Source organism: Auxenochlorella protothecoides, assembly GCF_000733215.1.
Source record: "Auxenochlorella protothecoides strain 0710 unplaced genomic scaffold scaffold111, whole genome shotgun sequence".
NCBI classification, from domain to species: domain Eukaryota; kingdom Viridiplantae; phylum Chlorophyta; class Trebouxiophyceae; order Chlorellales; family Chlorellaceae; genus Auxenochlorella; species Auxenochlorella protothecoides.
Window position 1 is genome coordinate 224,870 of NW_011934289.1, and position 26,785 is coordinate 251,654.

At 65.3% G+C, this 26,785-nt stretch overlaps 13 protein-coding genes across 13 annotated transcripts in view; 5 read left to right on the top strand and 8 right to left on the bottom strand.

The window, feature by feature from the left end:
• Positions 1-1,462, bottom strand: part of F751_0764 (E3 ubiquitin-protein ligase UPL3) — a gene marked incomplete at both ends in the record, with an annotated part of 8,203 nt that extends 6,741 nt beyond the window's left edge. Inside the window, 3 exons of the mRNA XM_011401478.1 lie at positions 124-627; positions 937-1,197; positions 1,433-1,462. Of these exons, the coding sequence (XP_011399780.1) occupies positions 124-627; positions 937-1,197; positions 1,433-1,462 (795 nt within the window). The remainder of the gene's footprint in view (positions 1-123; positions 628-936; positions 1,198-1,432) is intronic.
• A 950-nt stretch (positions 1,463-2,412) lies between these two features.
• On the top strand, positions 2,413-4,625 carry F751_0765 (hypothetical protein; the record flags this gene model as incomplete). Its single annotated transcript, XM_011401479.1, has 6 exons — positions 2,413-2,496; positions 2,690-2,896; positions 3,073-3,201; positions 3,385-3,696; positions 3,923-4,038; positions 4,175-4,625. The coding sequence occupies 6 exons, from the start codon at positions 2,413-2,415 to the stop codon at positions 4,623-4,625; spliced, it is 1,299 nt and encodes a 432-aa protein (XP_011399781.1).
• F751_0766 (hypothetical protein) lies at positions 2,977-3,744 on the bottom strand (the record flags this gene model as incomplete). The annotated part of the gene is made up of 1 exon (XM_011401480.1): positions 2,977-3,744. The coding sequence occupies one exon, from the start codon at positions 3,742-3,744 to the stop codon at positions 2,977-2,979; it is 768 nt and encodes a 255-aa protein (XP_011399782.1).
• Positions 4,626-4,845: 220 nt separating the features above from the next.
• F751_0767 (hypothetical protein) lies at positions 4,846-5,162 on the bottom strand (the record flags this gene model as incomplete). The annotated part of the gene is made up of 2 exons (XM_011401481.1): positions 4,846-4,920; positions 5,043-5,162. The coding sequence occupies 2 exons, from the start codon at positions 5,160-5,162 to the stop codon at positions 4,846-4,848; spliced, it is 195 nt and encodes a 64-aa protein (XP_011399783.1).
• An 876-nt stretch (positions 5,163-6,038) lies between these two features.
• Positions 6,039-7,367, bottom strand: F751_0768 (tRNA-specific 2-thiouridylase MnmA; the record flags this gene model as incomplete). The annotated part of the gene is made up of 3 exons (XM_011401482.1): positions 6,039-6,365; positions 6,516-6,659; positions 6,828-7,367. The coding sequence occupies 3 exons, from the start codon at positions 7,365-7,367 to the stop codon at positions 6,039-6,041; spliced, it is 1,011 nt and encodes a 336-aa protein (XP_011399784.1).
• A 42-nt stretch (positions 7,368-7,409) lies between these two features.
• Positions 7,410-8,008, bottom strand: F751_0769 (hypothetical protein; the record flags this gene model as incomplete). Its single annotated transcript, XM_011401483.1, has 3 exons — positions 7,410-7,497; positions 7,650-7,804; positions 7,961-8,008. 3 exons carry the CDS (start codon positions 8,006-8,008, stop codon positions 7,410-7,412), a joined length of 291 nt encoding a protein of 96 aa, XP_011399785.1.
• Positions 8,009-8,422: 414 nt separating this feature from the next.
• F751_0770 (UPF0118 membrane protein YdbI) lies at positions 8,423-11,739 on the top strand (the record flags this gene model as incomplete). Its single annotated transcript, XM_011401484.1, has 8 exons — positions 8,423-8,479; positions 8,652-8,768; positions 8,946-9,211; positions 9,535-9,625; positions 9,795-9,920; positions 10,802-11,146; positions 11,276-11,528; positions 11,666-11,739. 8 exons carry the CDS (start codon positions 8,423-8,425, stop codon positions 11,737-11,739), a joined length of 1,329 nt encoding a protein of 442 aa, XP_011399786.1.
• A 313-nt stretch (positions 11,740-12,052) lies between these two features.
• F751_0771 (Sn1-specific diacylglycerol lipase alpha) lies at positions 12,053-14,843 on the top strand (the record flags this gene model as incomplete). The annotated part of the gene is made up of 7 exons (XM_011401485.1): positions 12,053-12,155; positions 12,299-12,581; positions 12,848-13,356; positions 13,541-13,699; positions 13,911-13,977; positions 14,240-14,669; positions 14,748-14,843. The coding sequence occupies 7 exons, from the start codon at positions 12,053-12,055 to the stop codon at positions 14,841-14,843; spliced, it is 1,647 nt and encodes a 548-aa protein (XP_011399787.1).
• A 437-nt stretch (positions 14,844-15,280) lies between these two features.
• F751_0772 (Chlorophyll a-b binding protein 4, chloroplastic) lies at positions 15,281-16,950 on the bottom strand (the record flags this gene model as incomplete). Its single annotated transcript, XM_011401486.1, has 7 exons — positions 15,281-15,315; positions 15,483-15,575; positions 15,741-15,837; positions 15,985-16,077; positions 16,212-16,386; positions 16,619-16,745; positions 16,830-16,950. 7 exons carry the CDS (start codon positions 16,948-16,950, stop codon positions 15,281-15,283), a joined length of 741 nt encoding a protein of 246 aa, XP_011399788.1.
• A 710-nt stretch (positions 16,951-17,660) lies between these two features.
• F751_0773 (hypothetical protein) lies at positions 17,661-20,157 on the top strand (the record flags this gene model as incomplete). The annotated part of the gene is made up of 4 exons (XM_011401487.1): positions 17,661-18,173; positions 18,353-19,031; positions 19,190-19,596; positions 20,089-20,157. The coding sequence occupies 4 exons, from the start codon at positions 17,661-17,663 to the stop codon at positions 20,155-20,157; spliced, it is 1,668 nt and encodes a 555-aa protein (XP_011399789.1).
• A 398-nt stretch (positions 20,158-20,555) lies between these two features.
• Positions 20,556-21,578, bottom strand: F751_0774 (Signal peptidase complex catalytic subunit SEC11C; the record flags this gene model as incomplete). Its single annotated transcript, XM_011401488.1, has 4 exons — positions 20,556-20,753; positions 20,966-21,166; positions 21,322-21,389; positions 21,500-21,578. 4 exons carry the CDS (start codon positions 21,576-21,578, stop codon positions 20,556-20,558), a joined length of 546 nt encoding a protein of 181 aa, XP_011399790.1.
• Positions 21,579-21,863: 285 nt separating this feature from the next.
• Positions 21,864-24,845, top strand: F751_0775 (5'-3' exoribonuclease 1; the record flags this gene model as incomplete). Its single annotated transcript, XM_011401489.1, has 6 exons — positions 21,864-22,129; positions 22,307-22,514; positions 22,818-23,156; positions 23,297-23,470; positions 23,642-24,329; positions 24,529-24,845. 6 exons carry the CDS (start codon positions 21,864-21,866, stop codon positions 24,843-24,845), a joined length of 1,992 nt encoding a protein of 663 aa, XP_011399791.1.
• A 749-nt stretch (positions 24,846-25,594) lies between these two features.
• The window catches only part of F751_0776 (Kinesin-like protein KIF15), a gene marked incomplete at both ends in the record, with an annotated part of 6,262 nt that continues 5,071 nt past the window's right edge, over positions 25,595-26,785 (bottom strand). The window contains 3 exons of the mRNA XM_011401490.1: positions 25,595-25,748; positions 25,912-26,084; positions 26,403-26,561. Of these exons, the coding sequence (XP_011399792.1) occupies positions 25,595-25,748; positions 25,912-26,084; positions 26,403-26,561 (486 nt within the window). The remainder of the gene's footprint in view (positions 25,749-25,911; positions 26,085-26,402; positions 26,562-26,785) is intronic.

Here is a 26,785-nt window from a genome sequence, read left to right on the forward strand (position 1 = left end):
GACGGCGTGGCGCGAGGCCGCGCCGCACTGCGCCAGCAGCCGCACCAGGCCGTGGAAGGCGGCCGGGGGCGGACCCCCCGTGCCGCCCTCGCCCGCCGCACGCGCCGCCACCACCGCATACACCTCGTCCACCAGGCCCAGAGCGCACAGCGTGGCCAGCGCGTCGCGGTCGCGCGCGTAGCGCTCGGCCATGCGCGCGACTGCGCGCCCCGCGCCCTCCGCCAGCCGCGCGTCCTGCGACTGGAGCAGGCCCAGCAGGGACGGCAGCGCGGCGGCCGCGGCCTCCAGCGCGTCGGCACCCAGCGCGCGGCAAAGCGCAGCTGCGGTGTCCACCGCCACGCGCTGGACGCTCAGGGGGAAAAAGTCGAGGTAGGCGAGCACGGCCGCCAGCGCGCCGGCGCGCAGCAGTGCGCCCGGGTGCTCGCCCGCCAGCTTCTGCAGGGCCTGCAGCGCCTGCTCCGCCAGGTCGATGTACTCGATGCTCAGCAGGCGGCCCACCAGCGCGGCGGGGGCGCCGTGGCGCACCAACGCCGCGCCGCCGGGGCCGGAGACGTCGGCCAGGAAGGTCAGGGCGCGCGCCGCCAGGAGCGCGACGTCCGGCTCCCCCTCCTCGTTCAGGCACTTGATCTGGGAAGTGGGTGGGTGTGAAGAGAGGGGCCATTGGGGTGCATGGAGACTCAAGTGATGGATGAGGGGACCAGTGTAGACTCCAGGATCTGCTTCTAAATTTGTGCCGCTCTGTGGATGCAGCACTGGTTCCCCATGGTGAAAGGGTCGTGCGCCGCAGACCACACGTCACAGGAAGTTTGAAAGGGGGACTGTCATTATGATGTGGTACTCCTCCACTCGCCAGAATCCCAGTTTCAACACTCGCTACCATGCCCGCCACCATCGAAATCCGTCCGCCCCTCAATCGCATCACCCCTCCACGCTCACCAGCAGGGGCACTGCGGTGTCCACGGGGAAGGTGAGCAGGCTCTCCTCGGTGGACACCGCCAGGTACTCGCATAGCTCGGCCAGCCCAGCCAGCTGCTCGCCGGCGTCGTGGGAGCGCAGCTGGCCCAGCGCGGCGCGTACGCGTGCGTTGCCGGGGTGGTACGCGCCGCCGCCGGCGGCGGACGAGGCGCCGGTGTGGAACACGTCCTCAAACCCGGCGCCCAGCCGGCGCAGCAGGCCCTGCAGCGCACTGTGCCCGCGCTGCAGCCTCTCCTCCTCCTCCTCCTCCTCATGCTGGGGAGTAAACGGGGAATTGTTTTTTTGGGGAGGGGGAGATGCGAGTGACCATGCAGCAAGGTCGCTGCATGGCCTCCCCCTCAGACCCACCGGAGGGTGCAGGGGGACCTGGGATCCAAGGGGGTGGAGCCATGTGCAGGGCGGGCACCAAACCTCTACTTTACTCCCCGATCCCCCACCCCCATCTGGTCAATCTCACGTGCATTCCGGCGCTGGACTTCCTGTCCATGCCTGGCTGATGGTCGGCCTGGGCCCCCTCCCGAGGTTGGTGATGTGCCAGGCGCTCCGGTTCGGGCTGGGCGGGCAGGGGTGTCTCGCCAGAGACCCTGGCCCGATGTCGGGTGAGTCTGTGCTCGGTGGAAGGGGCTGTGGGGCCCTGGTCTTGGGCTGGGGTGGGCAGGGGCGCTTCTGAGGCCTGACGTGAGACCTTATCGGGGCTCCTGGGTGTTCGACTGTGCTCCCTTGCCCTCTTGCCCTGGCGAGTCATGCCGACACCGTCATCGGTGCCAAGGTGATTTTACGCGGTATGGAGCGGGAACCGGGGCGTGGGCACCTTTTGCCACGCCCGAGACGATGGGCACAGAGTCCCCCTTTCCACAGGGGGACTGCCAGATCACTTACGGAGTGCGGGAGGTATATCCCGCACCACGGGGCAATGCAGGATTATTGCGATGTCTGCCTATGCATGCAATCGTCTAATTTCATTGCCCATTCAAGGGAGCTGGGGATAGACAACTGAGCTCGCCTGGCCTCATGCCACAAGGCAAGGGACCTTGCCGATGCTGCGCAGCCCAAGCGTGCATGCAGGACGGACCAATGCTGAACTTTTCATGTTATGCTTATGTGTGAGATGGAATCTATGGAGTCGGTTTGAGCAAGTATTGCATCGGCGTGCCCATCTCGCGTCTACCACAAACTTTCAAGGTGGTAGCTCCTTGTAGGGCAAGTGTAGGACGACAAGATGATACTTTGTGCTGATCAAAGACGAGTGGAAACCTATTTTACCACACCAGCCATATTGCCTGTCTCCCAATCCGAGGTCCTCAAGTGCATTGCAAGAAGAGTTGCGGCTTGCACCTTGGCGTGACCCATGGGACCCACGTGGCTCCCCGCCCGTAACCTTTCATGGCGCATGTTTGACACCTCGCGGTCGCGCCAGGAATAATGTAATGCTAACCAATGAACTTCGTCGTACCCAAGGGGTCTGCCCGGGGCCGGCGCAAGACAGGCAGCTGGTGGCCCTTTGCCTTGCACGCAGCTCAGGTACGCCGCGGGCGCGCGATGTAGCAGAGCATGGGCCGGTGCTTTGCCAAGTCCTGACATTCCCGTTACTCTTGGATAAGGAGAAAGAATTCATTGCATTGCGCTGTACACGCGGCTGTGGGTCCTCCACAGACGTGACTTCCTTCACGGTCACTGTCTGTTTTGTCCAGGAGTCCCTTTCCCGGCCCCACAGATTCTGCTGGGGCCCTGCCTAGCCGTCATCTCCTCCATACAGCCTGAGGCGTCTCTGGCCGTCCATGGACTGGTGCTTGGGGGCCTGCTGCTGTTCAGCGGCTTCCTGGGACTATGGGTGCACCTGAACTATGGGCTCAAGTCCGCCGCAGCCCAGTTTGTCCTGAGCCTGCTCTGGCTGGTCATAGCCTGGGAGTTCCTGTCCCAGGTATGAGGCAGGGATTAGCTTGCTCTGCTCTGAGCACATGGGTATCTTGGAATGGGAATGAGATGAGGTGAAGGGTGGACTCATGCTTTGGGAGTAGATGACGGGCGGGTGGTACTGCTCCACCCCTTCGGGCCCCGGCAACAGGTAATGAGAGCGATGTCGCGCCATCCCCGCAGGTGTCGCGCACCATGATGGTCGACTGCGCCATGGCCCAGCTGGAGCTCCAGCAGGAGCGGCTGGCAATGGACATGGACGAGGCCAGCGGCCAGAAGAGTGCTGTGCTGGACGTCCTGAAGCTGCGCATGGTGAGTGCTGGCATGGGGAAGAAAACGCGGCAGCCAGGATTTTGCGATCGCGGGTATGCGGGGCCCTGTACTTTCCCATTGTGGGGGCCTCGGGCTCCCGCAGGGTGTGGGGTGGCAGTGCGTGCCAGCCACCCGATTCGCTGGCCAGGAGCCCCGACGCGCATCCAGCCAACACCCCCGCAGGCAGCCATGGACCACACGCTGACAGAGTTCCAGCACGACTCCTCGCTGCTGTCGGGGCCGGAGGCCGCCGACAAGCTGCGGCGCTACCACCTGCTGCACACCTGGCGCCTGTCGGACGCGTCCGACATCCAGGCCGAGGTGGCGCGCTTCAAGCAGCACGCCCAGCAGGTCCTGCGCCAGCTGACCAGGCAGCGCCGGGAAGGCGACGGGAAGCTGCACGCCCTGAGCCAGAGGGTCAGGGCGGAGCTGAGCGTGGAGGACGCCCAGATGCTGGAGGCCCACCTGGAGGTGCTCTTCGCCGCCACCGAGGAGGTGGGATGTTGGGTGCAGGAGGGGTGAAGGGGTCCTCAGCGATGGCATGTGCTCCAGCCGTGCTGCAGGGGTGGCCCTGCTCAATCAAGAGAATCTGGCCCAACTGATGATGCAGACTGTGGCGGCATCGTGCGGCTACATCGGCCTTACCAAGCTACGATGAGAGTTAAGTTGACTTAATCTCCTGGTCCCGATCCCATGCCCCCTCCCCTCTTCCCCTACGCAGACCATCAGGCGGCTGGAGGCACATGAGACCGGCAGCGAGGCCCTGACCGCCAAGGAGTACCCGCAGCTGCTCAGCAACCTGGAGCGTGCCATGGCCGCCACCTCCGGCCTGATCAGGTGCGTTGTTTTTGTGGGGGCTTGCTCCTCTGAAGTCCAGGTTTGGATCAGTGCTGTGTTTCACTCCCTACCGGGCTGACAGCACCCCCTCCCTTATTCCCTTCTCACCACCATCCCTTCCGTTACAATTCTTCAGGAAAGTGGAGGAGCGTCTGGGCTCCCAATCTACCCCCCTGACCCACAAGGACGCGCTGGCGCTGCTGTCTGGGCTGGACCCCGGCGGCGCCGACCCCGGGAACCGGCTGGCGCTGCAGTCCACGCGGGCCAACGCCAAGCGCACCGCCGACGCGCTGCGGCGCCAGGAAGCCGGCTACTCCGACGACCGCATCCACGACGCTAGCGAGACGGCCCGTGCCTGGCGCCACAAGTGGGAGAAAGCCCTGGCCCTGCCCAGCCTGCACCAGCGCACCGCGGCCTACCTGGATCGCCTGCCCTCCGCCTGCCAGGGCCAGGTGGGCGCTGGCCGCTTGGCGGTGCGCGTGGCGGGCGGTGCGCTGGCCGTCAACCTGGCGTCCATGTGGGGCACGCTGGGCGCGCTGCGCAAGGCCACCGCAATGCTGCAGGGAGGGCACCTGGGCCTGGCCTGACTCGGGGTTGGGAGTGAGCCGTTGAGCGGGGTGATGCCGGTGGGCCGTGCCCGTCAGATCGCCGCCCCGGCAGCTGAGGGGAGCGGGTCCCCAGCAGCTGCTCGCACTGTTTGGAGAGTGCCATGTAACGTGGCAAGCACACTCGAGGGCCGCGGCAGGCGTGCCTGTCTGGGCCAGCCGAGCCGGGTCAGGGCCATGATAGCGCTTCTCAGAATAGGACTCAACTCCCTTCCAATTCGCCCAGGGCCAGCCGAGCCTCTTCCGCGAGCTCGGCCTCCTGGAAGCCTTCCAGCACCTGCGTGGGAAGCAGAGGGCAAAGGCGGTGTCAGTGCCTGTTGCCTTGGGACTCTCTCCATCAATCTTGGGGGACCTCTGCGTCCGCCGTCACTGCATCCTGACACGCACAAAGCCACTCACATTGATGAACGAACGGAGCTTCTCCGGCCGCCTGATCTTCCAGATGCGCTTCTGCAGCGCGGCGTGGGACATGGTCCTGAAGCGGTGCACGTTGTGTGCATCCAGAGCCGACTCGTCCATCGCCGGCGGGGGCCGATACGCCTTCACCCCGCCGCGGTGATCCATGCTGTGTTTGCATAGGAGGGGGTGCCGGGGGGCTGGGTGCTGAACTCCCATCTCCACCGCCTTGTCATGCATATCACTGTCCAGTGGCACTCTGGAGCAGGCCCTGCGCCACAGCCGACCGGGCTGCACATGGACGGGTACCTTTTGGGAGCCAACTGAGATTGGCCAGTCACGTCGTCACCCAGATCCGCCTCAGATCCCTGAAGCCTACGGGAGCGCCGGCGTGGTCCCCCCTCATCTGGAAGGTTGTCTGGCTTGACACGGGGACGGGTGGACTTGGGAGGTCTAGCTGCCACAGTTGTGTGACACCTCTGTATGCCAAGCTCCTGTGAAGGTTAGGGCAGCAGGGTCTTGCGGATAACTCTTAAAGCAACTAAATCCTGTGCCTCAATCACACCCGGGAGCCACCACCACACCTTTAATAGTTTGTCGTTTCGCTCTATTCGAGCCAATCTTTGCCGCTCGTACTCGTTGGGCACGGTCATGGCTTATTATGGTCCTTGTGATCAATTCGTAAAAGTCAGTGCCATGCACCGCACAGCTTGTGTTGGAATACAGCACAATGCGATTGTTTCCATTCGTCTCATCCTGCGGGTGCTGTTTCTGGAAATGCGCCACGAGGAGTGCGAGCGTGATCGCGAGCCGGGCATCTGCTCCTTCAGCGTTCGAAAATCTCCCCACAGGGCGCGGTGATGGTCCATTCCATCCCCGGCCCCCCTCCCACGATCAAGGAGGTCAGGAGGCCCCGCGTCCCTAAATTTACACCAGCGCACCTCAGAGGTTCAGGGCAGGATGCATGAGTGCTCGACATTTGCCACCCGCCGCACACAGTCAGCGTCGTGCATGCAGAATTACAGGCCCTCTCAGGCGTCCGCTGCTGCCGGGCGTGCGCCATCCAGGCCACCCCCCCCCGGCCTCCTCGGCCAGGCTGGGCCCCGGCTTGGCGATGAGGGCGCTGCCCAGGCACCGCTCGCCGTCGTACATGACAAAGGCCTGCTGGGGCGTGATGGCGCGGGCGGGCTCGTCAAAGTGCGCGACCAGGAAGCCCGGCCCGATCAGCTCGTCCTCCTCCAGCAGCGTGCACAGCGCGCTCGTCCGGAACCCCCCCATCCCCAGCGCGCGCAGCGTGCAGGGCAGCGGCTCCTGCCCGTACCGCGCCTTGTACAGGCAGCGCAGCTCCCCGCCGTCCGCCAGCGCCGCGGCGGCGGCGCCGCCGTCCAGCCAGTGCGGCGACCGGAGGAGCGCGGCGCGGCAGCGCAGCGCGGGGTGGTCCGGGCCGCTGGCGACGTGCGCGACGCGCGCGCACACGTCCTTGCCTGCCACGTAGGCCCGCTGCGGGCCGCCGCCGACCGACGCGCGCTGGCCCAGGGTGAGCGCCAGCAGGTTGGCGGCGGGGCCCAGGTCGGCGCCGGAGTCGACGTCGCGGTAGTGCCCGGGCAGCGGCGCCAGGTACTGCTCCAGAAAGGCGCCGAAGCGGCGCCGCCCGACGAAGCATATGCCGGCGGAGGAGCGACGCCCCGCCGCCTCGGCCAGCCCCGCGCCCGCCGCCAGCGCGCGCACCTCGGGCTTGGTCAGGCCGCCCAGCGGGAAGCGCGCGTAGGCCAGGGCCTGAGGCCGCACCGAGGCCAGGAAGTAGGTCTGGTCGCGCGCCGCGTCGCGCGCGCGCAGCAGGCGTGGCGGGTCGCCGGGCTCCAGCCTCGCGTAGTGCCCCGTGGCCAGGGCGCCGCAGCCCAGCGCGGCGGCGCGCTCCGCCAGCAGGTCGAACTTGATGTGGCGGTTGCAGGCCAGGTCGGGGTTGGGGGTCAGGCCACGCCCCGCCTGCGCCAGGAAACCCTCGAAAACGCGCGTCCAGTACTCGCTCACAAAGTCCACCTCGGCCAGGGGGACGCCCAGGTGGCGGCAGACGCGCGCCGCTGCGGCCGCGTCGGCCTCCACTGAGCAGTTGCGGTTCCCGGTCTCCTCCCCCTCGTCCCAGTTGCGCATGAACAGGCCCTGCACATCGTGCCCCGCGCGCTGCAGCAGCAGTGCCGCCACCGCGGAGTCCACGCCGCCGGAGATGCCCACGGCGATGCGGTCACGGGTGGGCGGGGTGCAGTGGAAGGCGCGTCCCGTGCAGGCGCGTGATAAGCGCGTGCCGTGAACAGCCCACCGGCCCAGCATGGCGCCCGGCTCGCGCTCCGGTGTGCCGCCGAGGATCTTTCCTCACTCCGGCTTCTCACGCGCGTCGCCCTCGCCAAAGATGGCCTTGCGCTGCTCCTCCACGGCCGTCGTCCCGGTCTGGATCACCAGCCTGTGGGGAGGATGAGAGGGGAGGGTATGGGGCGGCACCAGGGGCACCAGGGCACGGCAGCACCAAACGCACTGCGTGCTCACTCAGGTACGATGTCGGCACAATGCAATCTCCTCCCCCCGCCCCCCTACACCCCCAAAGCAGCCGCCCACCAGTTGATGGAGGCAGTGAGGCCGACTGCCAGCAGGAGCACGGCGCCCAGGTGCAGGAGGAGGTCTGGCGAGCTTCCCCCCACAGCGTACAGGAGGCCAAGCAGGGTGAGCGCGCAGGCGGTCAGCACCACGTTCAGCAGGATCAGCGTGGGTTTCTGCACTCAAGATTCGGGATGTGGGCATGGTGGGGGGCTCCTGTAAAACTACGAGCACATCGCTTGCACACTCTGGGCGCGGCTCTCCTTTCGAAATTCCATGCCACAGCACATTTACATCCTCTCGTGCAAAATCCCCAGTCCCCATGCTCCCACGTTGACACCGTCGCTCAAGGCCCCCAGGAGGACGTCCTCCAGCCACATGCAAGCTGGTCAGGCCGGGGGCAAGGAGGTGTCGCTTAAGAAAAATGTGTTGAGATGATCCGTCTGAATATGTCGGCTGTGGACATGCATTGCAGCCCTCACAACTGCCAAGCAATGGGAGCTTGTTCGCGCCCGGGCGCGAATTCCCTGCTGTCGAGCATGCTCCGGGAAGGGAGACCCATCGCGCCATCATTCCCTGAGCAGCATCTTCCAGCCATCCCCGGCTTGGCATGGGGATGGTGTCGAAAGATCATCATTCCTCCTCAGGGCCCACCGATCTCGAAATCCGACACATGCACCCCGTCTGACAGTCTCGCGGCGCCCCAGCCCGCACGTAGGATGTGCTGAGCCCCCCGGTGTCACCTGCTGCCTCAGCGGACAGGGGAACCCCGGGCGCCAGGGAATGGCCATGCAATGCACCTTGTACCTCACGACGCCCCGCGGCGCCCTCCTGGGGAGGGCCTCGAGGGGGTGTGCCCCCAGCCTCACCCCCCAGCTCCGAACGGTCCCGCCGACCAGGACGTGCATCCCAGCCCGCCATCGGCCGCACGCCTCCAATGGCGGTGCGCTGGATCCTGAAGACCTGTCTGGCGCAAGCACCGGCACGGCACAGCCCTCCCTATCCAGGGCCCCAGCAGGGCAGGGGCCGGCACGCAGCCTGTCAGACGTGGTGGATGCCGGCATCAACCTGCCCTGGCCCAAGCTGGCCTCCTGGGCGGCGGCCGCCTTTACGTTTTACCAGCTGCGCGAATTCTTTGGGGTGCGTGGTGCTGAGTCTCTTTGGCGGCGAGGAGGAAGAACGGATGGGAACCTGTCAGTGCCTGGTGGGAGCAAGACCTACATGGGTGGCGATGGGATGCTTGGTGCCTGCCATTCCCCTCAACTCAGAACCCCAAGCACCCACCCCTCCCACCACCAACCCAACCCCGCTCGCCAGATCATGATGGGCACCTTCATCGTATCCTTCATCGGCAACGGCTTCGTGAACTCGGCCCAGAACACCCCCCTGCTGCGCCGGCTGACGCCCAGCGCGCGCCGGCACGTCCTGGTCTCTGCCTACTTCATCGCCATCATCTCCATGTTCTGCCTCTTTGGCGTCCTCATCATCCCGGATGTTGTGCGCGAAGGTTTCGACTTTGTTCAGCGCCTCCAGACCGACAACATCTGGGTGGTGGTCTTGCAGAAGATGCGCGATGGCCTAGGGTGAGTGACTTTTACTTGGATGGGTTGTCGTGGATTGGTGCGGTGGAGCAGGAGAAAGGCTGGGGTGCTTGGGGACTGGTGCAGATGGGGAAGGGAGCCGTGACAATCACAGGGTTTGGGACCCATACAGGGCTACGGAAGCTGACTCACGGCTAAAATTTCTACTGCAAGCTGTAATGACAGAATCCGACATGGTTGCACTACCGGCGCTGCGCTTCTCAGATCGACCATTCGACATGTGCCCATGTCTGGCCGCCCACCCCACGTTCCATTGCCCCAACCAACCAACCAACCTCCCTCAAAATCCCTTCCACCCAAAACAGTGATGGCGTGATGGACGCCATGGAGCGCTTCCTCCTCATCGCCTCCAGCGAGGACGTGACACACGCCATCAACTACACTGAGCTGGATGCGGTGAGTGTGGGAGAGCGCGGCGGGGCAGGGCGTGGGATCCTAGGGAGGGGGTGCTGTCGCCCAGGTGTCTCAAATCCAGGTGGCACAGGCGCTGCGGGGGTCTGCCGCGCGGGGCGTGCCTGCGCTCGCAGCAACATCCCGACTACACACCCATCGTCACCCACGCCAGGTCATCGGGACAGCGCGGACGCAGTACCTGGGAGTGGCGCTGCAGAAGGTACTGCGGCAGTACACCAATGCCGCAGCCACCTTCACCACGGAGATTCTGTCCTTCACCTCCCGATTTGCCATCCAGGTCTTGTTTGGGCGGGGGTGTGGAAGGGGAATTTGAGAATGGAATTAAGCTGTGGCATCGGATGGAGGGGCTGGTAAGAAAGACCTGGAGTGTGGCAGGGTAGCTCCTCTTGATGCCGCCGGCTCACAGTCTTTGGGAGGCTGGAGGCAGTCGTGACTTTCTTACCCACACTGTGCCCACATCGTTTGCACAAAGGATGCCAACATGTCTGATACCACCCTCGTCTCTCTTCTTGATTTGGCCCTGGCAGCTTTGGTTTTGTCCCCTTTCCCTGCCCATGAAGAGAGTATCAGTAATCTAAGAACGACTGGAGGGGCCCTGGGTGGCGCCTCGGCCATGCTGCCCTCCCTCCTTTCTCCCTTGCCCTCACCGGCAGGGGCGAATTAGGAGGGAAGGTGGCGGCGTGGCCGAGGCACCGTGCGCCCGTGCTCGCCCCTCCCCCTCGTTCCCTGGGGCGCAGAGGGGGCCTGCGCGGCAGCCTCCTCGGCCGCTGCTGGGTCCCCCCCTGTGCCCGGGTCACCGCCGCAGCACCCAGTGCGTGGCATATGCTGACAGTAAAGGCGAATCTGAGGCCATTTTTGGACACACGCGTGCATTGTTAGCCTGAGCAGGCGACGTTTGCCTCGATTTTTCAACATGCTTTCACTGTGCTCCTGCTGTTTCTCTGTCCCCGCATCGTCGAGTGAGGGTTCCCATCCTCCCACGAGCAACCATCTTCATCCTTCGAGGTCCTTGCACCCTCCCAGCCTCCGTCCCTCCATCCTTCATACTCACCACCACAACACCTGCGTCGCCACCTCCCTCTCAGACCTCGTGCCACCTGCCCTGCACACCTCTCACACTCCCCCTTCCCCCCTCCCTCTCCCCTCCCCATCCTGCAGCTGGGTGTGTCCCTCATCCTGTCCTTTATGATGGTATGGGACCTGCCGACCATCGCCTTTGGCGTCTCCTCTCTGCGCACCTCCCGTCTGGCCCCCATCTACAACACCGTGGCGCCCTCCCTGGAGGTCTTTGCCACCCTCTTCGGCAAGGCCCTGCAGTGCCAGGCCCAGATCGCTGTGGTGAATACCTGCCTCACCGCCCTGGGCATGTGGGTGCTCCAGATCCCGGGCCTGGGCCTGCTCTCCCTTTTCGTCTTCATCTGCGGCTTCATCCCCATCGCGGGCGTCATCATCTCCACCTTCCCCATCGCATTTGTCGCGCTCACAGAGTACGGCTTCACCAAGGTGCGCGGGTGTGGTTTGTGAGGCGCGGGGTCGACCCCGCCCCCTCCACCCTGGCAACCTTGCTCAGCCCCGTGAGATCCCCATGCGGCCCCTCCCTCCTCAATCCCCCCCTCCCAACACATCCACCAGCTGGCGCTGGTGCTGGTCATGGTGACGGGCGTACACTTTGTCGAGGCGTACGGCCTCAATCCAGCCATCTACTCCGCGCACCTCAAGCTGCACCCGCTCCTGGTGCTGTCAGTGCTGGTCTTCGCCGAGCACTCCCTGGGCGTCTGGGGCCTGCTCCTGGCCGTGCCCCTCACGGTATTCACCTTGGACTACTGCATACGCTACCCCGCCTGCTCAGTGACAGGCGAGCGTGTGGGGCAGGGCTTTTTGGGGAGTGGGCATGGGGAAGGGGGGGTTGTGGAAACAGCTGAATGCCTGGCACACGTGTGGCATCCGATGCCTCGGGGCGCAATGACAAGCACGGACACCACAGCTCAACACCTCCACATGCCAACATCCCCCTATCCGCAGATGTCGCCGCGAGGGAGCTGGACAGGGTGACTTTTGACCCCGTGCGGTCCCTTGACTTTGACGCCTCGCTCTGAGTTTACTTCAGGGCCGCGGGGGGTGTCACACCCCCTCGCTCTCAGGTCCTCCGTCTGGAACTCATCTCCTTGGCCATCATGCTTGTCTGGTGTGAGAGTTGCCGTCCTTGTCCATATCAGAGACGTTTGGCTGTACACTGTACGAAACACGATCGGGGGCCGCAATGGAGATCCACGACATCAAGAGACATGGAGATCAAGCCCATCGGCCTGGCGCGCCAAGGGCAGCGCAGATGTGGGGAGTGCACGATTCTTTTCCCAAAGGTCATCTTCCTTCACAACTTGCCGCGGGTCTGATCGCACGGTCGTCACTATGCCGGAGAAGGCCGTCGCCCACCGCGGCAACGCAGGCAAAGCTGCCATTTTTACAGCGGGCATGCTCACGACGCTCATCGCCCGACTCTCTCATGCCTTCAGTGAGTAGGTTGTGGGGCGGCATGGCGGCATACCGCGCCGACGTGCTCTGGGTTGGAATTTCATACCCAGCACCTGTCTTGCAATCCTCTTTGCACCCCGATGTTAGAAGCAGTGCCCCTACACATCACACAACCCTGTGCAGTCGAGGGCCTGGCCTTCACCTTCTCCCCCAAGGGTGGCGCCGTGGTGGTGGGCACAGAGCTGGCCATCCTGGCGTATGCGGTGGGCCCGGGCAAGCCCCTGGGCATTGCCTGGCGGACCGTCGCGCTGTGCACACTGGCGCGCGCCTCCTACGTCCTGGTCATCACCGCCCGCCGGCACGGCTTCAAGGAGCAGGAGTCAGTCTGGGACTGGGTGCCGGAGGGGGACGGCATGGAGTCGGGCGCCTGGAGCGTGCTGCGCCAGCTCGCCATCTCCTTTGGAAAGTGAGGCATGGGGTCTCGGGTGGGGAATGTGTCTCTGTGTCACCGCCGGGGATGGCGTGCTTGCATCGAGCTGAAGCGGCGCCAAGGCCTGCGCTGTAGACTGTGCCTTGCCCGGATGGACCGCCAAAGCCGCCGAGGCCGTCGCCCAGCTGGCCCTCTGACGTACTCAGGACGGCGACCCCCCCGGAGAACAGGAATTCCTGCCTAGTCCCAGCGCACCCCTCTCACATCCCTAGCACGCTCCCTCCCTGCACTCGCCTGCCCAGGATGCGGGATGACAACGAGGAGATCGCAGAGCTGCTGTCGCACGATCACCTGCAGCCGCAGGAGCTGGCGGCGCGCATGTACTACATGTACTGCGAGCACTGCCGCGCGCCCGTGACGGAGGCCATCGAGGAGGGTACCCCCGCCCCGCCCGACGCCCTGCGCGCACTGCGGCGGTACCGGCGGTACGCCGTCCTGGTCTACGACGCCGTCACCGAGTCGAGCCTGAGCGAGGCGCTGGCGGAGCGAGGCTACACCCTGCTCTTCGCCGAGTTCGAGCCGGACATGGGCTCCGGCTGCCCCGCCTTCTTCTGCGCGGTGCACGAGGAAGGGCGGGAGGTGCTGCTCGTCATCCGCGGCACCGCCAGCCCGGAGGACGTGTTCATGGACGTGCTGGCCACGGGCGAGTCCTTTGACGACGAGGACATCCTGTGCCACTCAGGCATGTGCAAGGCGGTGCGGTACCTCAGCGCCCGCTTCCGTGCGCTCCTCATGCCCATGCAGGAAGCAGGTGAGGGGGGGGCAAGGGTCGGGGGCCGGGGTGGTGGTGCACCTCCCCTCCCCATTGGAAGAGCTTGGAGCGGCCGAGATCCCTCCCCGCCATGCCCTTCCTGGCGGCAGGTCCTGGGAGGTGCTGCCGCTCCAAGTCAGCACCCCCACCCACCCGCCCACCCAACCTGCTTTGTCCCCGGCAGGGTACCAGGTGACCATCGTTGGCCACTCGCTGGGCGCGGGGGTGGCCTCACTGCTCACCGCCTATTTCAAGCGCAAGGGTATGGACCCGCGCCGGCTGCAGTGCGTGGCCTACGAGACGCCGCCCTGCATGGACCTGAGCCTCGCCCGGGACTGCCAAGGTAAGGGACGTGGCGACGGCGGGGAAGGGGAGGGGTGGAGGAGAGGAGTCTCCAGCGCGGATCCCTGGATGGAGTGTGGGTGGAAGCACCTTCCACAGGGGCCCGTCGGCTGGCACGAGAGGGTGTCTTGTGCGTCCAGGGTGTGGTGCAGCTCGTGCCAGCCCCGCCATGCTCGCCCAGCCCACGCCGCGCTTTCCTCCGCCCCGCGCAGACGTCGTGCTTACCTTGGTGCATGGCGACGACGTGGTGCCGCGCATGTGCGCCGAATCGCTGGCCTCGTGAGTGGGCTCGCCTGTGTGCGAGGGCATGTCCGATGCGTCAGGGGGGCGCGTTGGCAGGGGCAGCGTGGTCATGTGGCTGCAGTCAGGCAACGCCAGCTGCCTCGATGCTGACCGCAGCTCCAGCACGGTCGGGGTGGGGGGGTTGGCACGGTCCACGCTGCTTCTCATCGCATCGATCTGCCGCTCTCCCCCACCCCCCTGCCTGCTGCCGCTGCTCGCCTGCCCTCACGCCAACGCCCGATCCCCCACGCCACACCAGCTTCCTGGAGGACCTGGTGGAATTCGACTGGGAGCCCGTGGCCGAGAAGGAGGGCGTGCCCAAGGGCCTGGAGCTGATGCAGACGCTGAGCTCCTTCTTCCCTTGGGGCGGCGGCGCCGGCGGCGGCCAGGGCAAGGAGGACACCGAGCGCGCGCTGTCCCACGCCGCCAGCGACGTGCGCGGCGCCGCGGAGCACATGGGCAACCGGGAGCACCCCGACGGCGTCACCGAGGCCGGCGGGCGGCAGCGCAGCAGGACGGGGGTGTACAAGCCCTTCATCCCGGGCCGCATCGTGCTGGCGGCGCGGGACGAGGCCGGCGCGCCGCGGCGCACACTGCTCCCGGACCCCAGCTCCTCGGTCCTGCGCGCCTTCCGGCTGACGGGGAGCACCATCTCCGACCACTTCATCGACAGCGCGGAGCTTGGGGAGGTGCTGGGGGAGGAGGAGGGCGAGGACGAGAGGGAGGAGGAGGGCGAGGACGAGAGGGAGGAGGGTGGGGCTGGAAAGAGGCGCAGGGGCAGGACATCTTCCACTCCCCCGGGCAACGGGCCAGACCCGGAGGACAGCCCCGCTGCGGCGCGGGCGCAGGAGGGCAGGGACTGACTGCGCGCGCCCGGGTGATCGCTTGCATTGCTCTTGCCATTGACATGCATCTGTGTGGCCTGCTGCATTTTCCTCTCCCCTGCTCAGCCACCCTATGACTCATCACTGTTCCATTGCCCCCCTGTACCACTGCCCTGGTTGCGGCCCTGCTCCTGGCCTTCATATCAAGCCCCTCTGGTCCTTTTTGTTTGTATTGCTACTCTTCATGCACCCCCATCGGGTAACCAGCTGCTCATAAGCTGCTGGCCTACGAGTCCTTGCCAGCTTGATGCGGTTTTGTTATATGACACTCAAACTAAGCAGCTCTGAGCCCATAACTTGGGCATACCTGGGCTTGTCAGGGCGCAAGGTTGTACCCTCAAGGGACCCCAGAAACTGACTAGCCGGGTGAGGAGGTCCTTACAAACATGAATTCTTCTCAGGCAAGCAGAAGACCATCACAAGGGGATGGGGTTGAACTCCTCCTCGTCATCTGCAGATGGGGAGGGATGTCGTTTGGTGAGCCTACACCTGCCAGCCAACATTGCCACTGATGCAGCATTACAGTCATGGAGCCACCCGAGGGTGGCACACATGAAAAGCAATGAACCAACACCGCTATCCCCCCCCCCCCACGTTTGCTGCCACTCTGGCTCTCACCTCCCAGCGACTTGTTGGCCTCGACGACGATGGGGGCAATTGCGAGGGCAATGGCAGCCACGGTGGCCTCGGTCCCAACGGGGCTTGTGAAGACTGGCAGGGGGAATGGCAAAGGGGGGAAGATAAGTTGGAATAATCCTTCAGACTTGATGCCGCATAATTCTGATACTCAAGTTGCCGCTATTAGTGAAGGGGCAGATGCAAATCAAGTTGAAATCAGCAGAGTCTGCATCCTATTTGATCCCAGAAACCACTCACTGTTGTGGTGCCCGGGATCAGCAAGGTGGTACTGCAGGGACTCGATGGGGCCCTTGCCCCAGACCGCTGCCTGGGATGCAAACCCAACCAGTGCCACCTGGAATTGAGCAGAGGGTGAATTGGATGAGAGCGGTCAAAGACAGCATGATGATGTTGTCGATTGTTGCTGCGGCTTCGATCGTGCACTCATGTTTCCAACTCAAGCCAGCCTTTGAGAGCCACCACATCCAAACTCAGGTCTCACCATCGCAAGCCTGCCGTTCTTGACCTCCTTCTCGCGCATCTCGTCGCTCAGGAGCTTGGCGGGGTCAAAGGGGTGCATCCCAAATGCGCCGGACTGCACACGGGGCGGAACATTGCGTTTGTTGTCCATCGGGCCCATCAAACATGCCCGGCTACCACACTCTCCCCTTTCCGTCCTTTGCACAGGTAACACAACTCAAACACCGTTGCCTGCTTCAGGACCCGCACCTCGCCGGTCTTCTCCCAGCCCCGGGCCCGCAGGCCCTCCAGCACCGCAAACGTGGCAATCTCTACAAGGATGAGGGTCTTGTTGTCGATGGGGTACTGCTCCGCCCCCGCCTTCCACCAGGGGGGCAGACCGACTGCCTCTGTGAACAGGATTCCAGCCACAGCCGCCATTGCCCTGGCAGAGGTTCCAGGTGAGTGAGCAAGCTTGACAAACCATCTGAAACACGGTGGAGTGGCCATGGCAACAAGTATGTGTGGAGTGGCTCAAGCATGAACAAGCATTAGGTAGGGTGTATGGAGCTGCAACCTATGCACAGGAAGGAGGACCCTTGCATCTATGCAGGATATCCAATACCTCCCAAAAACAGATTCCCCATCTGGTCCCTTGATAGGCTAATGAGGCTCACCAGCGTCCGTTCGTGAGCTCGCCCTCACGATAGTAAGCCAGGAGCTCCGGCTTGACACCCAGCCTCAGCGGGTCGAATCCATAGTCACCGGGCAGGCTGCCGTCCAGGTGCTTGGGGCGCTTGGCACCTGCTCGTAGGTGGTGTGTCGGTCATGGTCCCGACAAGGAGGTGAATTCAGAACGTGCATCTTCGGCATCAACGTCCTCCATACCTGGGTACCATGTGCCGCGAGCATGGACCTGGACGGTCGACCTACGCGAGGGTGGAGCAGGGCTCGCCCGGAACTGCGTGGCCGGCCTGTACAGGGCGCTGCCAAGAGCACAGGTCGCCATGTTGATCAGAATGCTGGTTTATTTGCTTGGACACCGTGGTTTGACGACCTTCAAGCACCTTGCTCTGATGTCGATCTGGAAAGGGTCAGGATCCGATTTGCCGAGACATGTGATTGAGGATGTACAGTCGTGTACCGCTTTCCGAAGGCTTAAACTAAACCTGCTCTACTCTTTCCGTTTTCAAAAGCAGTATGGTTTTTTTTGAAATGGAACATGAGTATAAAGTAATGCATAAAGTTGGGGACCGTATGCTTGTAATGGCTATCGTTCTCATGGAGCATCCATCTCTACAGGCACGAGAGGTTGCACAGGCATCGATGGCTAGGGACATGCATCGCACCCCGTGGGACCCACACATTGCGGTTTTATTATTCAACGAATGCTAGTGAGGTCATGCATGCTCAGTAGATGGTCGAATGTAATCTCACGTCGACGTCCTTCTGACGTGGCAAAGCACGGCAGGCCGAGAGCCAGCTATGCGCGACCGAGTCTCGATGCGTTAGCGTAGGGCCACTGTGCAGGTACTTTAGGCTCTGCAGTGTATTACAATTATTATAAAATATCTTACTACGAGGTCTGGCTCGCCGAGGAGAAACGGAGGTGCTCAGGGCCTTGAACTCCTCTGTTGATTTCGGACAGAAACTCAGAGAGACGCTCAATGACGCGCCCGCGTTGATACCGACGGAATCCTGCAGCGAAATCGATCCATCATGCGCGCGGTGCCATGTGGGCGTGTCTCCTGTTTACTCCCGGTCCAGGGCGCGACCACCTGCACATTCGTCAGGACCGCCAAGTCTGGCACTCGAAGGGGTCTGCATGGCCTCCCAGGGTACCGGGCGCGCAGCTCACCCCCCCTGGCCGCCAGTACCTTTGAGCGTCTCGAAGCCGACTTCAGGTCCACCTGGCACGAGGACCTCCTCTCACCCGAGCTGCGCAATGCGGAGGGCGGCCAGCACACCACAGCGCCGTGTCCCAACGTTCACAATGATCATCTCGACGACCTGGGCCTCGAGATCGGCGCCACATACAGGCAGCCACCCAAGATCTGGCAGGGCGAGGTCGTGGCTCACCTGCTGTCCGGCTTCTTTGACGAAGCCTACCTGAGCACCGTTCCCACCCACACGCTGAACTGGGTGATCAAGGTGACGGTCTTCATTGCGGGGGAGGGGGGACTTTTTTGCTTTGATGAATACCGGCCTGAGTGCGAGGAGCAGATTGCGGCGGTGCGGTGTGAGTCTCCAAAGTTCTCTACTTGCTAGCCTCCTTATCGCAACAGGCACGTGGAGTTGCTGTGAAGCACCTCGCATAATGCTTCCCATACCGCTATGCTTGGCGCATCACCCCCAACCCCCCCCACCACACACACTCTTCCCCCATTCCTCCCCCCCCCCCCAATTTCAAGGTGCTGGGCGAGCGGCAGCAGGCGCGCCTCGCCCTCCGGCTGCTGGAGTGGATGCGGGGCCGGGGCGCGGCCAACCCCCACACCTTTGCCAAGTACTGCGAGGCGGCCGGCGCCGCCGGCGACCCGGGCGCGGCGCTGGCGCACTGGCGCCGCCTGCTCCGCGAGTCCCCCGCCCTCCTGGCCTCACCTTTTGTGGTCACTGCCCTCCTCCGCGCCTTCACGTGCGCGCAGGACGCGGCGGGCGCGGCCGCCGTGCTGGCCGAGGTCCAGCGCTCTGGGGTGGGTGAGGCCAGCCGCTTCGCCGTCGGCCAGGTCATGGCGGCCTGCATGCGCGCGGGGCTGCCCGGCGCCGCGCTCGCCGCCTTCCGCGGCCACAGGCGCCAGGCGCTGCGGGCGGGTGTCGGGGAGGGGGAGGGAGAGGGGGCGAGGGGTCCGCACGCCACGCCAGCCGCCGACGCGGGCGCCGCACCGGCCGCGGACACCCACGCCGGAATGTACATGATGGCGGTGCGGGCGTGCGCGCTGACGGGGCGTGCAGACCTGCTGCCGGGCCTGCGCGCCGGCATGGCGCAGGACGGCATCCCGCTGGACGGCGAGCTGGGCATGCGCTTCCTGCGCGCGCACGGCGGGGCGGGGCAGCCGGAGGAGGGCCTGGCCGTGCTGCGGGAGATGCGGGAGGGTGCGCGGTGTAGGAGGGTGGGGGCTGGGGGGGGCGGGGGAGCATCTCGAGGGACCAGGACTCCCATTCCGCGCCTAACCCTGACACCAGGCCACGCCGCCCCTCTTTGGCGGTGGCCATGAACCCCGGCCCCAGACCCCCTTAACTTCACACAACAGGTCCCACGCCGCCCAACCGCTGGCACCGCCGGGCGCTGCTCCTGGAGTACTGCGAGGCGGGCTCCCCCGCCCGCGTGGAGGCCCTGGCGGCCGCACTGGAGGCGGGGCACGGCCTGCGGATCGACGCGCGGCTGCTGACCTCGGTGCTCAACGCCTTCTCGCGCGTGGACGGCGGCGTGCCCGCCGTGCGCGCCGTGCTGCGCATGGCGCGCCGCCGCGGCGTGCCACTGCGTGGCCCCCTGGCTGCGGCCGCGCTGTCTTGCCTGCAGTACGGCTGGCCGGCGGGGCCAAGGGGGGTGGTCGATGTCGGCGGGGCGGCGTGCCAGTCGAGCCAGACCGAGACCGGGCCCCCGGCGGCGCTGGGCGAGGACAGCCCCGCGCACAGCCACGCCCCCTACACCAACCGGGTGGGGTTCGTGCGCCTCTCCCGCCGAGCGCGCCCGCGCCTGCCCGACCCCGCTGCGCGCCGCTGGGTGCGGCGACTGGCGGAGGCCACGTTCGCGCGCGCCGCGCCGTTTGCGCTGCGCGCGCTGCGCAGGGCCGCGGACGCGCGGCACGACGCCCTGGCCCGGCCGCCGCCGCCGCCGCCAAGGGTGCCCGAGGTGGGCCTCTGGAACGCGCTGATGGCGGTGTACATGGCGCTTGGGGAGGCGGGGGCCGTGCTGCACACGCTGCGTCGCATGGACGCCGACCCGGCCTGGCCCGCCCCGGACCTGGGCTCGCTGAACACCGCCGCGGAGGCCGCCAAGGCCCTTGGGCGGGACGCCGAGCTCGCCGAGCTGGATGCCAGGGCCGAGCGCCTGGCGCGGGGGGCGCCGGCCGGCCGGCGCGACGGCGAGGCGGCGGCGAGGCGGGCCGGGGGCGGCCCGCGCCGTGAGCGGCGGCCGGCACCGTCGGAGGGGAGCCATGCCCTGGGGCCCCAGGCGCGGCAGGCGGCGGTGGCGCACATCCGGGCGCCCTGGGAGTGAGGGTGCCCTGGCGGTGGGTGGGGCCGGGTAGACGACTCAGCCTCGGGATGTACCGTCTCGAGAGCATGTAGAATGCACGCATCAAACCCTGGCGTCCCTGTACTGATTCAGCACCCCCTGAATGAACCATCTGCAAAGTAGCCATGTTTCAGGATGTTGGGAATGCCATCCTCCATTCGCTTGGGACATGCTATCAGCCTCCCTCCCAAATTACCGGAACCATATTCATCCCACTCAATCCTCTCTGTGCCTGTCGGGTCACCCACTGTAATGAAATGAATACTCAATGCTGCCAGCTGAGCGAACCGTCCTGTCCTGGAAGGGCCTTTACACGGTGAACAAGGGTGCCTGCTCAGCACCCCACACAGCAAAGGCCCGGCCCTCTCATCCCAGCCGCGTCACTCCTTGCTGGTGATGACAAAGAGGCCCAGAGCCGCGATGAGCAGCACTTTGACAATGGGGTAGTCATTCATGATGATAGTCACCTGGCCTATGTAGGGCAGATAGCCAATCACACGACCCATGATGTGGTGCCTGCCCAGCCACCGCACGCCCCGGGGATACAGCGACCGATCGTCGCCCCAGTTGTTGTCACCCTGGGGATTGATTGTTGGGATTTGGGGGGAATTGGGGCGACGAAATGGAGGGGGACATCGCGAGGCTGCATGGCATTCGAAAAGGATGAGCATGGCATAGCAGCCGAAATGAGGGAGTGGCCCTGGTACTCAAGGAGCACCCCGCTTCATGCCTCCAGCTCTCGTGACACCAGCATGGCAGAGCATCTCAAATTCACCGTGCCGAGCCACACCTTGGTGAGGATGTCGACGGCGCTGATGTTGTTGTGCCGCTCGTGCACCTTGATGATGCGGTGGACGATGGGGATTTCGCGGTCCCCGGCGTTGAACACGATGATGTTTCCGGTTTCGATGGGGCCCTTGGGCTGGTCCAGGAACAGGATGTCGCCCCTGTAAAATCCCGGCTCCATGCTCCCGCTCAGCACCACCACAATCTGCTCGAGGAGGTGCCGGGAGGGTGGTGGGGGGTGGACCGCCGGGGAACGGAGCGGTGGAGAGGGCACCTTGGGGATCATCCTGAGTGCACCCCCCTCCACATGTGGCTATGCCTGGCAGGTGCCCAGCCTCACCCCTGCCCTTTGGGCCTCACCGGAGACTCGCTGCCAGTGACAAGGACAAGGAACTTCCAGATCATGAGGGCAGATGTGATGATGAGGCCTGCAGGATGGGGGTGGGTGGGAGCAGCCTGGAGGAGTTCTAATTCCAATGCAGATCGATCATATACTCAGAAAGACACAAGGAGCTGCGCAATGGTTGGGCCAGCGTACCGAGGTTCACTCCTTGTAGCAGGAGCTGCCTCTTCTGCATCTTCTTCACCTCGGCCACAGCCGATCGTATTAGTTGCATCACGGAGCGGTGGTTGGGTGACCACTCCCACCAGCGCCTGCCCTTGCCCACAGAAGCCTTGTTACCCTGCCAGCAGCACAGATGCTGACAAAACTACGTATCGTATGGCACCTGTATATAAACTTCAATCGCTGGGAGCGCCAGTCTCTTCATATTAACGAGTCCTCGATTTTGATGCGCGAGCGCGTGTGATGGTGAGCTGGCAGCGATCGATGTCCATGCCCTCCGACATCACCTATATGAATGCCCCTCCATGGCAGCCCAACGTACCACCCACTCCTCGCCATGGGCATCCCAGGATTTAATTCCTGGGTCAGGAAGGAGTACCCTGAGGCTTTCGTCCCTTTCGAGCGGGGCAGGAGGGTGGACCACCTGTACGTGGACCTGGCCTCCACCCTCCACACGGTGCTCCGCAAGTCCCGCACCCCTGCACAGCTGCATCGCCGCCTGCACAGCCGCCTCGACAACTATCTAGCCAGATTGCGTCCATGCAAGAGGGTGGTGCTGGCCCTGGATGGGCCCGGGCCCCTTGCAAAGCTCCTGGAGCAGAGGTCAGATCGCTGGGATGGGGTGGCCTGGGATCAGGACTGTGGCGTGCTGGTGAGGCCCTGAACGATTGGCTTGTTGGGAAAGCCAGGCATTTGAGGTGACCACTCATGAAATTGGTAAGGATCAGCCCAGCGCTCACGCTGTCCCAGCCCTCCTGGCCCCTCCCCCATCCCGCACAGGCGGCGCAGGTCCAAGATGAAGGTCGCGCCCGAGGTGCCTGAGGCCGGTGAACCTGGCAGCGAGGCCTCCCTGTCCCCCCTGGCCCTCACCGCGGGCACGCCCTTCATGCTCAGCGTGCACGCCTCCCTCCTGATCTACATTGCGCGGCGGCTGGCCAACCCACGCAATCGGGGCCTCGTCTTCGAGTTCTCCGACTCCACAGTCCAGGTGAGGGATTTGAATGGTTGCTACCCGGGACATGTTGCATGCTTGCAAGATCAGAGAAGAGCTCCTGTTTAAGGACTGGATGCTCCACAGTAGGTTTAAAGCAGGGGGGTATTCTGCTCCTGTGCTCTGGGCAGGATGTCTTCTCACAGGCTGGCGATGCATCTGATTCTTGATCATCTCACCATGCTGTTTCGATCGGATACTGCGTGTCTGTCTTGCCTGCTCTGCGATGGCGAGGGGCCCGCCACCCAACCCTCTCGCAAGCCCCCCCTCCTCCACACTTCCCCCCACCTTGCCATTCAGGGCGAGGGCGAGCTGAAGTTGCTGGCCAAGCTGCAGGACCAGGGTGGCGGGCGCGGCGCCCCCACCCCGGGCGACACCCACGTGATCCTGGGCGGGGACAGCGACCTGTACCTGATCGCGCTGGTGGCGCCGCGCCCGTCCGTCTTCATCGCAGCCGACGCCGACATCCCGCACCTGGGGGCGCCGGCGGACCAGCTCACCGTCTTCTCCCGCGCCGCGCTGGCCAACGTCTGGGGGCCCCACGCCGATGTGGCGCGGCTGGGCCTGGACCTGTGCCTGCTGGCAGTGCTGACCTCCGGCAATGACTACCTGCCCGCCATCCAGGCGAGCCTGGGTTGGGTAGGGGGAAACCAGGAACGGGTTTGACTCTGGACCAACCAAGGGTCCCGCCCCGCAGCCCGGTCCGCTGTCACGCCAACATGCCTGCGCATCGATGCACCACCCCTCCATGGACACATCCACAACCCACCTCAAGACAGGGCCTGGTGCTGAAAGGGGGCGACCGGCCCGGACTCTGGGACCTGCTGCTGGACCTGCGGCGCCGGCGCTCGGCCGTCGGCCCCTGCCACCTCGCGCGGCGCGGCCGCTCCGGCGCGCTGACGCTGGACCGCGCGACCCTGGCCGCCCTGCTCTGGCGCTCCTACCAGCAGCGCGTCCTGGCCGGCGGGCCGACGCGGAGCGCGGCGCGCGCAGCGCGCCCGGCGGCCGGCGCCGGCGGCGAGGGCGCCTGGGCGCTGGGCCCGGCCCCGGAGCCCATCCCGCGCCCGCTGGCGGAGCGCGCGGCGCGCCCCACGCTCGCCTTCCTGGGCGCGCCCGACGCGGAGCGCTACATCGCCGGCCTGGAGTGGGTGATCAACATGTATGCGCGCGGACGGGTGCAAGACTACCGCTTCACCTACGACCTGGCGGCGCCTACGATCCTGGGCCTGGTGGCCAGCCTCGCGCACGGCCAGGCGGCGGTGGAGGACGGCGAGGAGGGAGCGGAGGAGGGGGAGGGCGCCGAGCGGGGTATGGCTGGCGGGGAGTCGTGCGGGCCGGAGGGTGCCCAGCCGGCGCTCGGCGCCGGGCGATTGGCAAGGAACGGTCTGAAGAGGGACCAGGCGGCGGCGAGGCCTAATGGCGCGGCACGCCAGCCAGGTGGCGCCGACGCGGAGTTGGATGAGAAAGCGCACGGATCTAGAAACAATCGGCCCCCAGCGATGGACATGGAGAGTGCCGTTGCGCCCCGGACTCCGCCCCCAGCAAAGAGCCCTGCCGCCCCCAGCAAACGCCCGAGGGACGAGGACCTGGCCCCTGCGCTGCCCCTCCCGCCGCCGCCGGCCTCGCCGCAGAGCCCCTCCATGCAGCCCCTGATCCCGGCGGCGTGCGCGCTGGCCACGCTGCCGCTCAGCGGCAGGCAGTTTGCGGCCAGCGCGCTGCAGCACCTCATGGACGACGGGCAGGGCGCGGCCCTGCGCCACGTCTACGCGCTGTGCCCGACGTGCCAGCGCATCGGCGCCGAGATCGCGGCTGGTAAGTGGGCTGGTGGGGTGGGGAGGGGAGAAATTTGGTGGCATTATCCAGCGTTGTTACTGCGGGATGCGTAATCCAGTACTCATCACCCAGAGGTATGAGGGGCGGGGCGGGATTTGGCATCACCCATCTCCCGAGCCTCATGTTGTGCCCTTAGACCTTCAATCCCCCCCCCCGCCATACACACACCCACCAACAGCCAACAAGGAGCTGGCGCGGGTGAGGCTGGCCGCCACGCAGCCCGTCACCGCCGCGCGGGCCGATGGCCAGCCGCCGGCGGCCCATGTGCTGCTTGCCGAGGAGGCATACCGCGCCTGCAAGGTCGCCGAGGCCGAGGCGCTGGCCGCGCTGACCGCGCTGTCGCAGGCCCAGGTTGCGCACATGGAGGAGGCGCACCCTTTCCAGCCTTTTCCAGTGGACGACGTCGAGGCGGCGGTGGCGGGGGTAGACGTGCGGCAGTACCCGAGCGCCGAGCGGCCCCTGGCGGGGTTTGGCAGGGACGTCCAGATCTGGTGAGGGGCACGTGGGGGGAGGGTCGGGAGCAAGGGGTCAGACCACTGAGCCGAGCATGAGCTTGGGGACCTTTTGCTGTGGCCTCTCAAGACTTGAGCCGGAGCGTCGTGGCGATGTTCCACCCACCCACCCCATCAGACCCCTTCCTCAAAACTGCAGGTTTGACGAGTCTCGCCGACCACCTCGCTCCCCACCCCCCGCCTGGTGGAAGCCGTGCCAGGACTTTCTCGCCGCCCACCCCAGCATGTCCAGGGGTGACGACTCGTTGACCCCGGGCATCGTCTGCCGCCCAGTGGCCCCGCACCCGACGGATCGGGTGGCGAGGCCGCGCCCGGCGCGGCAGCAGCAGAGGCCGCCGGCGGCCTGCTGGGGTTCCGCCGCTCCCAGGGTCTGGAGGGGGCGCGCATCCCTGTGTCGCCAGCTGGCGCTCGCCCGGTCCCTGGTGAGGAGGTGATGGCATAATAGGTATCTAATGAGGGCAGAGGATCGGCATGTCCTCTGCTGGCGCATCCTGCCCAAGACATCCCCCTCCTGCCTAGCACTGGCCGCTCTCCCTAACAGAGTGTGTGTGTGTGTAAATATCTGTACAACAAACATTCGATGGCGTGTAAATGGTGCAGGCGGGGTGACATCCTGAAAAAAAGACAGGGGCCATGCACTAGGATTGAAGTTCCTCTCGCGGGGACGCCCGCATAGAGGGTCAAAGTGAGAAGGAGACACTCTCAGGCATTCTCCTTGGTGCGCCCACATGATCACTCCCGGGGGATGGGGCATGGCACCGCGGCAGGATCAAGGGCCAGCATGCCCGGCTTCCCCAGCTCCTCCTCCCCAGCATTCTCTCGGCTGGCGGCGTCCTTGAGCGCTTGGTGCGGTGGCGGCGGGAGGCACCCGGAAGCCACCGACATCCTGCTTGACGTGGATGAGGTTTTTTGTTTTGTTTTTGGGGTGCACCTTGGTCCGCTTGCTCAACACCATCCTTTTAGGGGATCAGCCCCTGCATGCACGAAGAATAGGAGGTGGAGCGCCCATCGCACTCGTCAGCCCCTCCACCCCCCCACACCAACCACACCTGGCAAGACCCGGCTTGGCACCCTCCCCCGCTCGCCGTCCCAGACCGCACTGCGCCCAGTCGATGAGGCGCGAGATCTCGCCCACCATGCGCTTGTACTTTGCGACGGTCACCGTCTGGGCTGCCAGCTCGGCGCGCAGCGTGTCCCCATCTCGCCGCAGCACCTGCACGGTCTGCGATTTGGGGGTTGTTGTGGGGGAAAGGTGAGTAGGCAGTGCGTACCAAAGGGTGCGGACAGATATTTGCAGAGGAGGTTGCTGAGCCTCCATGACTAGCCCTTGGTGGCCGCGTGGGTCTTGGTGTTGGCGTAGGCACCCTTTCTGGTCCCAGGCATGCAAGGCGGTGTCGTGTCTTGCAGAGATGGGTTGGGGGGGGGAGGCCCATGCCCGGTGGAGGCCCCCGCCAGACAGGAGTCTGGTGCCCTGCAGCACCAGATGTGCTGCCCTCCCGCCCCCCACTGCCTCTACTTCCCCCCTCCCAAGCCTCCTCACCGCGTACAGCTCCTCATTCTCCTGCTGCAGGCGCCCGGCACGCGACCCTGCCAGCGCCGCGTCCTCCCCGGCCACGCGCCTCAGCCGGCCCAGCTCCTCCGCGGCGGCCGCCGCGTCGGCGCTGGCCGTCCTCGCGTCCCGGGCCGCGACCTCCAGCTCCTGTTTTGAAGGGGTAAAGAGGGGATGTGGTGATGTTATCATGGTTGCAGAGGTCCGGCACTGCAGGGCCGCAATCGGAGCTCTCATGAGTCATATTGCAACACTCACCCCCCCACCCACCCCCGCCCAAACAAAAAAATACAAGCAAGCACCTGTCGCAGCGTGGCCCCCACTCCCCGCTCCTCCTCCAGCCGCGCCTCCAGCGCGGCGGCCGAGGCCAGAGC